At 41.6% G+C, this 16,154-nt stretch overlaps 2 protein-coding genes across 9 annotated transcripts in view; one reads left to right on the top strand and one right to left on the bottom strand.

The window, feature by feature from the left end:
• The window catches only part of LOC128872858 (mitogen-activated protein kinase-binding protein 1), a 47,406-nt gene extending 37,996 nt beyond the window's left edge, over window positions 1–9,410 (top strand). For 2 of the 7 annotated variants that reach the window (XM_054115965.1, XM_054115966.1), the window contains 13 exons: window positions 73–141; window positions 346–459; window positions 733–902; window positions 976–1,269; window positions 1,346–1,499; window positions 1,588–1,684; window positions 5,114–5,248; window positions 5,707–5,855; window positions 5,943–6,144; window positions 6,222–6,348; window positions 6,428–6,624; window positions 6,807–6,827; window positions 7,355–9,410. In XM_054115965.1, the coding sequence (XP_053971940.1) occupies window positions 73–141; window positions 346–459; window positions 733–902; window positions 976–1,269; window positions 1,346–1,499; window positions 1,588–1,684; window positions 5,114–5,248; window positions 5,707–5,855; window positions 5,943–6,144; window positions 6,222–6,348; window positions 6,428–6,624; window positions 6,807–6,827; window positions 7,355–7,737 (2,112 nt within the window). In that variant the 3' untranslated portion in view covers window positions 7,738–9,410. Of the gene's footprint in view, window positions 1–72; window positions 142–345; window positions 460–732; window positions 903–975; window positions 1,270–1,345; window positions 1,500–1,587; window positions 4,016–5,113; window positions 5,249–5,706; window positions 5,856–5,942; window positions 6,145–6,221; window positions 6,349–6,427; window positions 6,625–6,806; window positions 6,828–7,354 lie in introns of all 7 variants that reach the window. The other 5 variants (XM_054115964.1, XM_054115963.1, XM_054115969.1 and 2 more) reach the window with 4 other exon arrangements.
• A 1,135-nt stretch (window positions 9,411–10,545) lies between these two features.
• Window positions 10,546–15,475, bottom strand: LOC128872860 (glycogen [starch] synthase). 2 transcript variants are annotated; one of them, XM_054115972.1, is made up of 13 exons: window positions 14,956–15,475; window positions 14,645–14,859; window positions 13,979–14,137; window positions 13,735–13,919; window positions 13,208–13,404; window positions 12,936–13,128; window positions 12,583–12,845; window positions 12,296–12,506; window positions 12,084–12,220; window positions 11,864–11,996; window positions 11,406–11,792; window positions 11,100–11,312; window positions 10,546–11,008 (listed from the first exon to the last, which is right to left on the bottom strand). In XM_054115972.1, the coding sequence occupies exons 3-13, from the start codon at window positions 14,115–14,117 to the stop codon at window positions 10,976–10,978; spliced, it is 2,091 nt and encodes a 696-aa protein (XP_053971947.1). In that variant the 5' UTR covers window positions 14,118–14,137; window positions 14,645–14,859; window positions 14,956–15,475; the 3' UTR covers window positions 10,546–10,975. The 2 variants fall into 2 exon arrangements, with proteins under 2 accessions (XP_053971947.1, XP_053971946.1); XM_054115971.1 differs by lacking the exon at window positions 14,645–14,859 and having other exon boundaries at window positions 14,956–15,474.
• Window positions 15,476–16,154: the final 679 nt, after the last annotated feature.

The following is a 16,154-nucleotide window of genomic DNA, read 5'->3' as shown; positions in this document are numbered from 1 at the left end:
TTAATAATAACGTAACAACGCCATTTTTAATTATTAATACGGTAGGCTAACGCGCGATATAACTGGTTTTAGGAAGAGGACGAGACCGTGTTTCAACCTTGTCCAGATAGTTACAGAGAACTAGCAGACGACACGAAGCAGGTACTAATCGATTCCCAGTAACAAAATAATTACGATAATTTCTCTTGGTACCCCGTGCGTGTGTTGTATGTGTGTTTGTCTACGCTTACGAAACCAAGGACGCGCACTGTTTCTTTGACCGTTATTTTTTGGCAGCAAAGTTATTCGTTCGGGATTATTTTTTTTTTTTTCGTTGATTCTACTTTATTTCACCCGATGGCATAGGTGATCGGTGGTAACGTGACCGTAACTAGGGGTAGCAATATCACGGAATTGACACGTCTGTCGAGGAGCCGTCACCATACGGACGATAGCAGTCTCGGCAGCTTTAAATTTGAGGTACATCTCATTAACGCCTGAGACATCAGCAGCAAAGCATCGCCAAACAGTAATATATACAGTGAACGAAAAAACACGAATAATACATGAAATATGCCAACAATCGACGCACTCGTCTTTATACGTATTATCGCTTTTCCAATTATTTATGTTTTCCGCTTGCAATTAACCCTAAAAATCGGACACGTTAAACTCACGCTTAAATAACAATAATGTAGAAGCGAAAAGAGATGGAAAAGTCGTTCGTCTTTTAAAACGATTGTTGTCGCGTAGGATCACGAGAGTACGGAGCACGACGGCGACGTCGAGGATTACTCCGAGGGGGAGAACGGAACAACCGGTTCCGAAAAGTCTCATCATAGACTGATGTACTATCCTGCTCCGGAAGACACGGTGTCGAATCAGTTCACCGTGAACGCGATGGACGTCGAGGAACTTCGGAGGTACGTCGTCGAGCGACTTAGACGGTGTAGCTGCATTTGCGGTAGCTTTGTTACGTTACGTTACGTTCCGTAGGTCTCAGAGGCGGCAAAAGAAGCCTAGAAACGGGGAGAGCGGCCGTACGAGCGAGTTGACTGCGTCCGGTAGCCAGGACGACTCGGACTCGGAAGGAGGAGCTTCAACCCCTAGCGCCGAACGCAATCCTTTGTCCATATTGTCGGAGGCCAGTTCGGAAGGTTTCGATCAGCTGGTAAAGCAAAGTCATCGCGAAAAGTATCTGAAGAACGCCTTCGAATCTCTGAGCGGTGCCGAAGAGCCTACCAACAGATGTCAAAAAACAACCAGCATCAGTTCCCAGTTTCACGGAAGGTAATCCGTTGTTCGTTTCGAAACGATTCAATTGGTCGCGAAGCCCGGTATCTGACGCGACGATACGCGTTTGCAGACTTAGCGGTGGCGGCGATAGCACGAGCAACCACAAAGTTCGCAACGTCGCGGTGATGAACGCAACCAAACAGGCGAGAGGCGACGCGGACGTCGCGAAAAAGCGCGAGGAATTGCAAAGGAGAATAGAAGAGACTAGGAGAAAATTGCAAAGCGTAAGCATATCCGATTTAACGAGTAAAACGGTCCGCGAAAATACACGTAGAATATTATAACAGACTCCAAGTATGTTTCTTGTTACAGGTTGGCTACAAGTCGTCGTTAAAAACCAGCCAAAGCATATCCGATTTGAGCAGCCACATACCGGAGAAGCATCATCGTTCGAACAGGCTAAACACAGGTAACAACAAATTCGGTCAGCAAACTCAATACTCGAAACCGATTAATCCTTGCAAACCTATACCGAACCCAAAACCTCCACTTAAATCTCAACAACTCGTTAACAAAGCGTCGGGTGTGGGAAATGCGCTACCTAAGCTAGACAATCCGACCGAGAACCGCTTGTCGAAAAGTCAGACCACGTCGTGCATAAGCGAAAAGGCGAGACCAACGTCTCTTGGTCGTCCGTTAACGTTGACTCTTAAAAAAACTGAAAAGTATAAGCTGTCGTTGAATAAACCGAATCAGTCGTTGCCTGAGTCGCCCGTGTGCGAGGAGCTAAAGCTCTTGAAGGAACAGTGTAAAAAGAACGTGAGTCGATTCGCTAGGTTCGCGCAAAAGAGGAGATCCTGTAGCTACTTCATCGGATTGGACGACAACGAAGAGGACATGGAGAACATAGCAAAGTCGTTCGAAAGTCTTCCCGCCATGAACGAACGAAACATCGAAAATTTCCACGATACCATAGACGACGGGGACGACGGAAACGGAAACTTCAGCGACGACTCGTTGGAGGGCGACTTCAAGAATCCACCGCGACGATGTGTCAGCGATTACCAGATAAACGTCCGCGTCGACGATCAGCAGGACAATCGCAGACCTTACGCCAACTATCAGACTTTCCCGAAACGGATACTAACCGGTTCGCAGGAGAGCATTCTGTCGGATGCCTCGGTAGAGTCTTTCTCGAAAGGAAGCGCCGAGATTTTGGATTACGGCAACTACGACAACGACCGGCACTCGAGCGCGAGTTTCTTTTTGTCCCGTCGGAAAATACAGGCCGGACGAAGCCAGGAAAGCATCCTAACGGACGAGTCCGATTACCAGATGTTCCCGTTGCAGGAGAACATGGATCATCGAAGCACGGAGAGCGTGTTGACGGACGATTCCGATTCTCTGGTCAAGTCCGCGCCTCTCGAGATGCTCTTCGACTCTCACTATAAACGTAAGAGACAAAACTCGGAAACGTACAGCGGCAATCCTAACAACGTCGCTGAACCATCGAACGAGATTCAGCATTCCGCGAGCGACGCGACCACTTGTCGCGCGGTCTTTAGATCGAAATCTCTTCAGGATACGCGAATAAGCAAGACGACGAACGAGAACAGCTATCCGGAAGATGGCGCGCAGCCCGCAACCTGCATCTACTACGAATTCAATTTCAACGATAGGAACGACGCGAACGTCGAGATGAGAATTGGAACGAAATCGGACACGATATCGCGAAGCAACAGCTTGAAAGTGTCCAAGGAGCCACAGTCGATGCTGATACTAAATGATTTCGTGGCTCACAAGCCACCGAAACCGAAACGAAATTCTGCTCGGACGCAGAGCATGAGGAACAGAGCGCGTCCCGCGTGGAATAAGTATAACGTGGAGCCCACGCATCAGTCTACTCGTTTAAAATCACCCGAACCCGACGACTACGCGAGTAAGTCACGCGTGGATTCGAGACCAGGGAGAAACGACGAGGATGCGAAGCACGAGAGACCGGAGATCTTGCACAGCTCGAAGAGAATCGAACAGCTTTTACAATCGTCCAACTACTCGCTACAGTCCAACAACGACAAAGACGCGAAAAATAAATTCTACAGCCTGCAAACCCGTCGACCGGACAAAATGAGCGTGTACGATTCCGGTGGACCGATGGACAACTATGGTTTCGATCCCGACGACTCCTCCCATCGAGGATGCGACATGACCGAGGGCCAAAGGGACTCTTCTTCCCACGTCTGCTGTTTTGAAAATCAGATCCCGACGAAAGACACGCAAGAAACGTACGACTCGTTGGAGGCTGGCTGCGCGCCCCGCGAATCCCAGTCAGTCGGAATGCAGAACGATTCGGATTCGCGATCGGCGAACGAACCCATCGACAATCTGGACGTGGATCTCAGAATCACTCGAGCCATCGAAGGGACCGTCAAGTTGCTTTCCAAGGAATTCGAAAACCTGGTCAGACGCGAGCAGTACTTCATGAAGGAGAAGTGCATGCGGCTGACGCACTGCCAGGAAGCCGAGAATTTCGCGAAGTTAGAGGCAGAGCGAGACGGCAGGTTCGGGATGAAACGCGACATAAGGTTCCACTCTGGCGGAGACGACAGCGATTTCGCGGACACATCCGCGATGGATAGATCGATGTTGGAGAGCGGCTCCTCGACGTCCGCGTCGAGCTGTACGAATTCCCCAAAAAGAATGTGGCCTCCAGCTTCGCGATGCCAAAGTCACATGAAGTGGACGAAAACCTTGCCCACCATTAATCAGGCCATACTCCCATCCAAGCATCTTTACACAGGTACTTGAGAAACAAGGGAAGAGACGAATGTTCTCTACTCTAGTTTGTCGCTCGGTGTACAGTCGAGGCTCTTCGCGTTACGTAGCGAAAACATACATTTATAGTCATTCGTCGTACTTTCCTCTAGCGTGTGAACGTCTTCGTTAAAACGTTTCGGTCCTTGATGGTATGATGGTAAATTTAGCGTCTGAAACGGCCCGATGACTATAGATGTTTTTATTTCGAGCAATCTCGCGAATCGTTAACATCGAGAAACAAGCTATCGCTTTTCGCTGCACGATCGTCCGTGTCTCGCAAAGTTACGCTCTGGATCCTGCAATGAAAGGCGCATCTCGCGAAAATCTATCGTAAAAGGCACTCTCAAATAGTCGAATGCATCGAGAAACTAGAGTTACGAGACTGTTCTGTGTATGTACCGTTCTATGTTGCGACGATACAGTCGAAATTGTATATACGGGTGTACGACACTTCTCTAGCAGCACGATTCACAAAAATTATGTTTCCTCCTGTATTTTTTATTGCGAATGTATTACCACGTATAGTTATCGTTGAGGTACCCATTGGACGTTTATTATCGTTCGCCTAGAAAGTTATCAGTTGATCGTTTTATTTCAAGACGGCTGCAGTTGTACTTTTCAGTTTGAATGCTTTCGTCGATAAGGATACGTACGTTTTCAAAATTTATTTTTTTACGTTTAGCATGACTCGTGGATCGACATGGCATGTTTTATCCTTACTATGTAGTTCGATCCCGCTTCCTCCCTAGACCGTTTTTGCGTTACAAATTTTTTCACGAAATTCTGGGTTCGAAGACGATCGAATATATTTCGTAATTTTTAAAAGAATATGCAAAAAAAGAAAACAGTTCGAATCTCGCGGCTTATATATATATATATATATATATATATTGCTTCCGCAATACGCATGATAGAGAAAAAAGCCCACTTCGTTCTTATGCTATCAAAAGCTATAAACTGTAAATCGCAAAATGTACATAAATAATTGTAAAAGAAAAATGTCACGAGAAAACCCAAACAAATTGACATAATACGAAAGAACAGTAGCTTAGTGCATGTGTGTGCGTGTTGTTGTCGACAGTTGGCAGTAGTGGGGGGCGAATCTCGTCAAAAGTTTTTGACAGCGAAGAAGAGCGGGGTGGCATGCGACGTGCCTGCTCGCTGAGTGATCTTTCCGTCAGCCCGCCAAATAGGTTACTGCATGGCCCGATACAAGGTACCCTTTCATTGTGTCCCACGTTTACGAAGGTTTTTCCAATCGTTTAGAAATCATTGACGAACATTTTTCACTTTCTTACCGAACAGAATTAGATCTCCTGTTAAAAGAATTTTGGAACGACCCTCCGCTAACGTAATATTTGTTACAAGTATCGATCAAAATTTCGATGTTTCGAAGGTCTTTCGATGCATCGATGATATTTTGAATACGTTCGTTCGCAAAGTTCGTTACGTCACAACGGAAACCGACATCCGGTCATCGATATTCTTACGACGTTCGAGACATCGAATAGTTATTTTACGTATTATTTCTTTTCTTTGTATATTATAACGAATGTTCATTATTTCTTGCGCATTGATTTTATGGAACGAACCTGTTCGTAGAAATGCAATTTATACGTGAACGTAGATGAAAGTTTGGCGAGAGGTGGAATTTTTGGTAACGATTGGTAACAGTTTCAGGAAAAGTAGGTAATAAGAACACGAACGCTTCGGCGAGAAGTGGATTAGGAAGCGCGAATAGCGGAAACCAATCTCGTCATGCTTCAGCGAAGAATCATTCTTCACATATGACGAGAAGCAGTAGCGTCGGTGTTTTGAATCAGGTACAGTTCTCTGAAAACCGTTTTGTTACGCGAAGCGATCGAAAAGTAATTTTCCATCTGATCGACGACGGCTACCTTACCTTGCAGAGCGATTCCGAATCGGATGTCGGAGTGGGAAACGGAAGAGGATGGAACAACCAAACCGGCAGTAACAGAATCAGCGGACTGATGAGGCCAACGATCAGCTCGCAAAATAAAATTAATCATCAAATAAAGACGAGTTCCTCTTCCAACAGCAATTTGCCCTCTGTTCTCAGACGTAGAGGCATGCAGGGAGCGTACTCGAGTGGTAATCGTCGTACTGTGTCGCGTTTCGCCAAAAAATGTTCTTTTCCTTTCGTTAACGTCTCCTTGTAACTCTTTCAGTAAATCTAAGTCAAGTGGGTAATCAAGAAGATTCGAGTTCGGAGGACACGTCCTCGAATGGAAACGGTGGAAAGCCAGCGCTTCCTCCGAGACCTCGAAGCATCAGTATCGACCATTCCGTTGCAACGTAAGTTTGGAAATTGTCATTCTTTCGATCTGGACGACGTTCAACGACATCATTTATCGTTGTACTCCTGGTTTTGTAGCTTGAGTTTACCCGGTACAACGGTGAGAAGATCGGGCTCAACGACGGTCATCGCGAACGGTCGCAATGGAAACGGTACGATAGGACAAAATGCGAGCAGCAGGATATCGGCAGCCAATCGAAATCAATTGGATCCCAGTCCTCAAGAACTGCCAGTCAAAGATACCGATCGTGCCATCGATGTAGCTAGTGCCGAGTGTAACTATCTTCCCTATTTCTCTTTTCGTTCGTTTCGTTTGTCACGATTCATGATCATCGTTTATCGTTTTTCAAAGTGTAAGCATGCAAGATTACGAGAAAAAGAATATTTATTAACGAATATTTGCTTACCGTTCGATCGCGTAAACCATTGTTGTCTAATGAAAATTTTACTCTTACAGTAGGCACGGATAAAACTTTAGGTAAACTAAAGACACCTATTGAGAATGCTGTCCTGTGAAAATAATAAGTCTTTGAGTGTATTAAAAATTTGTAAGTGATCATGCTATGGACAAAGCGAAAAACCATTCGAACAAACGTCAGCCATAACGTAATCGCATAGAGTGGCAGTCGTGAAACTGCATCTATTTAGATCATCGCATAGATCCGGAGAAACTAGTTCCCTCATCGTTAGATCACTCACTACCCGAGTCTCTAGATTTCGACCACAATAGCATGGTCTCATTACGGATTTTAGAGTCTATAAAACCTGCACGCTGCACGATTTCATCCGCCTTTCCTCCATTTGGCGAAGCGGTTGCTACATTTCTTTAATCCTTGTAGCATCTGCTTACGGTGTATATCGCGTTGTCGAAAGCGTAAGCGTTCCGCCTGTCACGGTCTCACTCCCTTTCATTTCAACGCGAGAACCTTATCATAATCGACAACGCGTTTCCAGCATAGCATCGTTTAACGTCCAACACTCTGAAACATCATCTTCTTTTCGTAGTGTCGACTCAGCTGTGCAATACAATCGCAGACGATTTGACGCGAACCGCGGACAACGTTGTACAGCTGTACAAACGTTTAACGATAGACAAGGAGGACGAGGGAACGAGCATCGACAGGGACACGATGCTGCGCGGCCTCCAGTCGTCTGTAAACGAGACGATGCGCACTCTACGACTGGTCGTTGCCAGTGGCCAGGCCCATAACGACGGATCGGTGACGAGCAACGAGAACGTGGTCGTGAACGAAGCGACCGCCACGTTTCAGGAGCTACTCGCCGGTCAGGATCAGGGTAAGGTGGTCAATATGATGCAACAGTACTCCGAACTGCTGCTTACAATGATGCAGCAGAGGATGGAGGGAACTCAGTCGAGTCACACGTAAAATCCGTCCATCCGCGAGTTCCCTGACGAACGATCTGGAAGTCCAGCCGCAATACCGCCAGAACTTACGCTTTTCTCGCTCTCTGTGGATCGTCTCGCTACATTGAGAGTTTGCATCTTCGCTTTCTGTTATTAACGTATATGTATCTCGAACCTTTCTTAGCGATCCTGCCATTAGACGTCATTTCGCGAATACGCAGGGCAGAAAGGAGGAAAGCGTACGTACGAACCGCACGATGAATTTTATCTGAGAAATCGTTAAAGAGAATCTGCGATTTACTAGAAAAAAAAAAAAAAAACTGTTCGAGAATCGATATCGACATCCAAACTTTCAAATTTAAAGTTAACCAAACAATGCCGCGTAAGAAGTTAAAATGTTCTCGATGCAGAAAACAAGTGATTTTTCAGGATCAAATATCGATTCTTTACGATTGGAAAGCGTCTGAAAATATTGGAAAACCGAATTCAGATAAATAGTAGTCGTATATGTCGCATGTTACGTGCATCGGATGATGTTTTTAGCCAAAGTTAGTGAATATTTATCAGCAATTTCGTGCAAGGTCCACGAAATACGCGAAAATTCAAACGAGTCAGTCGGAAATTATTCGACACCTCGATTGCTGTGTTTCGCAATCTCTGCTCCACCGAAACGAAAAGAAAAAGAACATGAGACATCGACCGTGTGGAACTCGTATCTTGAGGCCATATGCCGTGAAATGCCAATTAACTAAAGACTCTTAGATTAGTTTTCAAACGAGTATATAGTGTATATGTGTGTGTGCGTGCTCGCGGCTGTGTGTATATATACACATATATATATACATACGTAATATTTATCAACTCGTGCGCGATATTATATCATAATATTAGTCTTCTCGTTGTATAACCAAAGGTTGTCTGTACCTACGGTCTAAAAGGAGTCAGCCTCTCTTCCTTCCCCCGATGTTTAAAAAACTTGGACGAAACTATAATAAAAGTATGCAGTAAGCGATGTAAACTTGCCAGTACGAAAGGAATAGAATATCTAACTATTAGTTGGCACATTTAGGTGAAAGAAGGAAAGAAAAAAGGGCTTCGTAGATCTACCCGACGCATCGGGGTTAGGGATCGAATATGTGATTTAATATATATTTTCAAATCGATGTATGAAAAACTATATCGACTCCTATAAATTTTACTTGACAGAAACACTCGGTAAAATGTAATTCCTGACCGTTGAATTGAAAACTGTACGAATCGATAAACAGTAGATGCGAGGAATTGATTTTTTGTCGACGGATTGATTTAAATTGAAGTCCACGGTCGATACCCGACGGAAGCTGTGCTACATAGCGACTGCATATTTTGTCATAGGGATTACAAATATTTTTACACCGTAAATAACGTCACGAGACAAAAGACACAAGTTCCAAAGCGTTGTAAACTTTCGTTGAATCGTTACGCTGGGTTCGAAAGCTGAACGCTTCGAGCTGTACGGATGTTTCGAAGAAAGGAATTGCATCGAAGAATCAAAGTATTACGAACACGTATTATTATTAACGAATTTTAACGTTTATAACAGTACGCTCGATTCGTTTTTTTTTTCCATTTAACTATCATAGTTACTTTCTCGTCATCCACATTGTAAAGTTATTTCTGATTGTATGTAATGTATAAAACGTGCCATTTAGGTTATGACGATCGATCGTCGTTTACGTGTACTCTCATCATGAGACGTTTTGATTGCATCTTTAGCGTATCGTTAATCTTTATTAACGAACGCGTAACATATCTTTAGTCTTTCGCTTACGAGAATCTAACCATCAAAACTGTTTCGCGTCGATTACATAATTTATAGGCTTCTACTAGGTGAACCGACCCGATGCCGGCCGCTAATTGAACAATGCTTTCCAAAAATCATTTCTTTTTTTTTATATACAATGATTTCATCGGAAGCGTTTATGTTTCGTTCTTCTTTTCGGAGGTAATAGTACTTCTTTCGGAATAAAACATTTTTTACGGAGGTAATTGAATTCCTGAATGATACGGATCAACACTTTTGCCGTCGTCCGAATTTTCTTTTGATGGTATTTACAGCAACAACTATGTCGAAAATTTACAAGTACCGCTTATTATTTTTGAAAACTGTTTTACAAAATTTAAATCGACTCTCGACTTCGACAGTAAAAGTGTTGATAGTGTTTAAAATATCGTTGCATGCTCTAAAGACTAGAATATCTTGTGTTCAAGGTTAGGATTTTTGTAATGTACATTGTTAATGTTGACATGTAAATCGTAGAATCAACGTTAAATGTGAAAGGTGAAAAGAATATCGAATCTCGTCTCATACATCTCCTTATATTTACCTAAGCTTCGCGTGGTAATGAACCATTCCAAAATTTCATCTCCCTCCCTCTGTCTCACTTTCTCTCCCCCTCACAATCAGTGTGTAATAATCATCGAAAACATTATTAAGATACTTTTAATCAGTCGCAAAGATTATTAGTGGATTTGTATATTGTTGTACTTGTTATATTACGACGTATTGTTATGTAATGTGTTATTCGTTTACTTAATTATGTATATATTTATTTTGAATTTCGCAGGAAACAAGACAATTTGGTAATCGTGAACGCCAAACGTAATAATTTCGCCTTAAGAGAATTGTAACTTTTTAGCACTTTGTTTTGTATATTATGTTAATGATTAATAATATAACAATTCTTACAAACTGAAGTCACCGATGATTACTTGTCTCTGCAAAAACTGTTTCAGTTGCATACAAAGAAATCCATTTCACAACGCATAAAGGTCATTTGATGATCAAAAATGTTATGAAACTTTTATTCACATACTAATTCTCATAAAAATATAACCGCGTCTATACAATAGGAACACATTCCACTCACTACATATGTGTATATGCATAACATGAAATATAGTTTTCAAAATATAACAATATCATTTGATGTATGGAATATTACACGGGAGTTTGATCGATGGAAGACTGTTGTTGGTAATGATTTTGCGTGTCGTGTAAATACTGTTCTACATATTGATGTTTTGTCATGTTTGAGCTTTACGCGAATGCATAGTATGGAAGTGACAGAGAGTAATGTGTGGAACAATTAAATAATAAAAGAATGCGATGGAGCAACTGTTCGTGAAGGTACGCATAAGCAAAATATTTGGCACTACCATCGCAAAGTCTCAAAAATCCGCCAGTGTACATATCAATTCATCGTATTCTATTTAGCCTTTTATCTTCCGTTCGACTGGCGCAGCTCTTCTAGCTGTAACAAAGGATAGTTTTCCATTTTTAAAGGTAATTCAAACTGTGAAATGAATATTTAAATTAAGACGTAAATAAAGAAATCAATTAACCTCTTTTTCATCGTCAACTTCGTCTTCATCTTCATCTTCGTCGTCGGAACCATGAACCGAAGCGGCTGGAGTGGTGTGCCGCGAAGAAGAAGGCGATGGGGGTTCGCTGATGGGTCTTGGATAACTGAAACGACCTACACCACCTTCGGCATATTCCGAGGCCAGTTCTGGATAAACTTTTATCAACGCTTTTATTCTGGCTTGACGGTAATACTGTACAAAACATTACGATAAAAAATTATTTGAATTGGAAACTAATGAAAACTAATTAGAGGAAGTCAAAAATGGCGCATTTGATATACTTACGATTCCAAGATTTCTCCAATCAAGAAGATCGCTGAGGCGTTCCGTGCGATTTCTTTGAATGATACGCTGTCGACGACTAAGTCGTGCAAAATCGAACATGTATTGAGCAAGTTGCTGAACTGTATTTTCCAAGCCTATGAATCGCCTGTCCACAATGTAAATACCATAACTCATCGGGTCAGCTATATGCTCTTGCATGAAGCAACCGAACCCGGATAGATTGGTAGTGATACTAGGAATACCCATGACTGTGCATTCCGCGGGCGTGTATCCCCAAGGTTCGTAATAGGATGGGAACACTCCCAAGTGACACCCTCTAACAAACTCTTCGTAATCGAGCCCGAATAGTGGATTCGTCGGCGACAGAAACTCTGGATGAAAAACTATCTACGATTGTAAAGAGACGTTATCTAGGAAACATCACAAAACTAAAACTAGCCAAATTATGTAGACTATACCTTCACGCGATCGTTAACAGTATTAAAAAGATTACATCTTCTGATAGCGTTCAGTACCGGGTCATTCCAATCGTCTACTACGTTGTGCGTGGTAACCGGCGGTAAACCATTTCTTTGTAGAGCATATAAACAACTTTGCCGAGAAAAGAAGTTACAATCAACATTTCTTGTATTCTAATTTACATAAACGATAAAGAATAATCGGTAATAAAGGTATTACCGTTTGATTTTAATAGTGTCGTCCTTTTGCAAAAGATCTTGAGCGTCAGGCATACGACCCGACAAACATAATTCGTACATGCGTTTTCCAATTTTCTGTTGTATGTCGTTGATAGTGTCTCTCAACGATTTAGTGACCTTTAACGTAAGAATTAAATCAGACATGAAACGTCATCGCGTTCTCTTCGGATCTAAACGTATTCTTCGACTTACAGCATGACCTCGTAATGACTCTACGTTAAAATTATTGGTTCGTGCTGGAAAAATGAGAAAAGCAACTACAGTCATGTCCGGTCTAGACGTCTTTAAATAATGATTTAATCTGGCCAAAGCTTCGATGAAGATGTCGGCGCCCTTATTTCCAAACTCGTAACGTCCAGCAATGAAGAAGTACAAAGTCTTGTCCAGATCAAAATCGTAATGACTATAGACATAGACATACGTGTACAAATTCTTATATCAAATAAAACAACTGTAATCGCGTTAATGGTATTACGCACCCGTAAAAGTGACCTCTGACAAACTCGTGTATTTTCTCTTTGCTAACGGCATGCAAATTTTGGAATTCGTGCAATGCCGCGAATTTCTTCACGTTGAGTCCGTTCGGCGTGATTATGTCGGGTTTTCGTTTCAGTAAATGTTCGGCTTCGAAACCAGTTATGTCCGAAACAGTTGTAAACACATGCGCTAAGTGTGAAGCTGCACGTTCCATACAATATCTGTGGTAAATTTGCCGTTTTCCTGCCTCCTCGTCAACATTGAACTACGCAAATACATCAAAGTTATATATCTTCGGATAACGCTCGACGGGAAAACTGTACTTTAATTGTAGTCAGTGACATCGATACGTTACCTGATCCAAATTATTATAAAAATCAGTCTTTCCTGCGCAAAGATATCTTCCAAGGAGCGTAGCATGCGTAGTGAAAACTGTAGCAACGTCCACGTGTCTAGTTCTTAAAGCGATTAAGCCGACACCCGCTTGCCACTCGTGACACTGGATAACTACACGAGGTGGAACATCGGAATATCCTTCGGCAGCTTTTCTAAGATTTAAAAATTCTTACTTAGCGAGTGAGAAAATACAACGAGAAAAATCTATGTTTTCTAAAGTACAAAATTCACCTGAATTCAGAAATAAATTGACAAACGAGATATCCAAGGATAACTGCATCGTTCGCCTCTATGTCAAGATGAGGAATACCAAGATGACAGGTGTTCCATAATTCCTGCTTGTACTCGTCTAACTTCCATGCCGCGCTCCCAATATCGAAGAGTATTATTTGCGGATTTCCATCCACCAGCCATGTTCCTGTTACCACCTCGATAACATTTCTTATTTTATGATCGCATCAATTTCCCGATATTATTTTCTACCGATTTCACGGAGAGTCGGACAAAACAAGAACTAATCGTATACGCGATCCGCATTCAGGGGCAATTGCCCTTGAATTAATTTTGACTGCAACTGGACTCTAGCCAAATAATTATTTTTGACATACAATAAACGCATTTAGCAACTGTGAACTTGCTCTGTCTGCAGGGACTGCAGTATTTTGAATGGTACATTTACAATTTATTTTATTCTTTCTTCCATCTCTTTTTTTTTTTTTTTTTTTTGATAAATATGAAATTTTTATGTCTAGACTTACTTTGAATCCTTGATCGCGTAGTACTTGAACAGCTAAATGCAGTGGACTATTACGTGGGAAATCTCCTTCTTCAACTTCTGTACGGGCAGAAGTTTCTTTGTATGGGCCAATAAGACAATACTGATCTCCCATTTCTTCGGTTGAGACATAAGCTTTGGATCTTATTACGGTATATATACCGCCAACTAAACACACCAAAATTGGGAGAGTTATAATATTTTTTGATTTATTAGATTTTGTATACCTTTGTTAGCAGCCTCCCATGCAACTTCAAAAGTCCATCGGTTCTCATGTTGTGCTGTATATCCACGATCCATAAATTCCAGCAGATCATTGCTGCTGTCTACACGGTAAAATCTCCTTGATGCACGTTCTCTTGACATTTTGTTGACCCCTCTTTGATCTATATTTGTATGATATACATGTAAATGCGCGAATATTTACATTAACTACTATTTCTTGGAAATAAGAATACAGACAAAACTCTTCGCGATTTTGTACAAATAACATATTGAATATTATTAATTGTTACTATATTTATGAATGGATGAGAAAATAATTTGCTTCAATATTTTCTGCATAATTATTTATTGACAATAATACTAAAATAATATTAAAATATTCGCGATGCACGTACAGCTTGTTTTCGGAAACTTTCAATTTAAAAATAGAAAAATAACTTGGAAAGTGTACAATTTTGCAATGCTAATAAAAAATACATCTACCGTAAATCGCTTTCAAAAGTCGTAAGTTTCCTTCTCGCGCAAGTAACGTTAGTTTTTCGATACACTTAAGTTAAGTCCCTTTAAAATCGTAATAACAATAAAATACACGAACGTTGAAACAAGCGAAGATACGAATAAGAAACAGTTCGGCTACAATTACGGTAATCGAGGACGTATTATTACACCTTTGAGTTGTTACGATAAAAGAGATTAGGTCGTTTCGAGATAAATATCAAGATTGGTCCGATTGTAATTCGTTGCACGTTAATTTACGGCCACGAGATCCATTCAAGTTCGGTGAGAGAATATCATAGTCTTCGAGAGCATGTTGCGTTCAGAGGTTTATCAGAGGTCACTGACAGTACAAAGTATTGTCATTTTTATTACTGGATCTGTTGAACTATGCGACGATCAAGGACAAAATAAGAAAACTTACTCCAAGTACTCGACGAAAACGCGGGACGAGCAGAAGTTTTCAGGCACAGAGAATACTTACTTTCGCTCGAAATAATGTTTCACGAGAGAGGCGAGATGTAAGTGGGTGGACAAACCAAGCAAGTTCCACGGTCAAGCTCACATGAAGTTCACCACAAACTACGAAAGGTCACAGGGTTTGACGGGACCTCGAATCAGATACTCTGCCTACTTTGAACCCGACGGACGAGTCCTCGTCAGTTCGCTGATAAACGCATTACTTGGATTTCTTTCGCAACTACAGATGGCACGAGATATCTCTTCGGGAATACGAAACCGCTTCTTGTTGGCTCATGATCAACATCTCCGTCTTTTCTTCCGACAAATACTTGCGTGCCATAGTCGGCAAATTTTCTTACAATTAATAACAAGTATTAAACATCATCCATTTAACTACCTAAATTCTACTACTGCCAGTGTACATAAACGTTAGATAGGGTGGTATATTTTTTATTTATGCTTACGACAAATTCGTTTAAAATAATACTTTTAGAATATTTCGTGTAATGTTGAATATTGTATGGACCAATAAATGGTATCGTCAATCTCGCGGTCAAAAGAACGAACTAATATTAGAAGCTTGGATTAGAACCCTTAGCATTTTGGACTAGTGGCGCCATCGGTGAGAAAACGCCCAAGTATGTAGTGAAAATGGTTCCCGACATTAGTGCTAGATGGCGACAGCATCTTCGGTAAGTAAATGGCGCCATCTGGCGTTGCGAGAGGGAACTACTGATCAACGACAAACTTGGGTCTTCTCCCACCGATGGCGCCGCTACTGCAAAATGCTGAGGGTTCTGATCCAAGCTTCCAAAATTAGTTCGTTCTTTTAGCCGCGAGATGGCGATACGAATTGATGCTCTATGACGGACATGCAGGTCTTATTGATAAATTTTAATGAGCATTGGTAAATAAGAAGTATGAAATATTTAGAAGTCCCTCAATAAAACATGCTTTATTCATATAATATATTTACATATATATGTACATGTATGTATATAATACTTTTCTGCTACGTTTCCCGTCATTCACTGCGACATTTCCCTAAAATTTCCCTTCATCTCCTGGCACATTTTCCTTTAATTTCCCCTCATTTCTTCTCACAATTTCCCTTTCATTTCCTCTTATTTCCTGGCACATTTCCCTTTCATTTCTTCTTATTTCCTGACATATTTCCCATTAATTTCCCTTCACTTCCTGGCACATTTCCCTTTAATTTCC

Source organism: Hylaeus volcanicus, chromosome 2, assembly GCF_026283585.1.
Source record: "Hylaeus volcanicus isolate JK05 chromosome 2, UHH_iyHylVolc1.0_haploid, whole genome shotgun sequence".
Classification (NCBI taxonomy): domain Eukaryota; kingdom Metazoa; phylum Arthropoda; class Insecta; order Hymenoptera; family Colletidae; genus Hylaeus; species Hylaeus volcanicus.
Note: the sequence above shows the minus strand (reverse complement) of the source record. Positions and strands in the feature narration are given on the sequence as shown.

Excerpts from the sequence above, each read along its gene's own strand:
- LOC128872860 (XM_054115972.1), bottom strand. The coding sequence starts at position 14,117 with ATGTCAAGAGAACGTGCATCAAGGAGATTTTACCGTGTAGACAGCAGC. Across the intron at positions 12,507-12,582 it reads GTCAGAGGTCACTTTTACGG|TCATTACGATTTTGATCTGG; the intron begins GTGCGTAATACC and ends CTATGTCTATAG. Across the intron at positions 11,009-11,099 it reads AAGTTGACGATGAAAAAGAG|CTAGAAGAGCTGCGCCAGTC; the intron begins GTTAATTGATTT and ends CCTTTGTTACAG.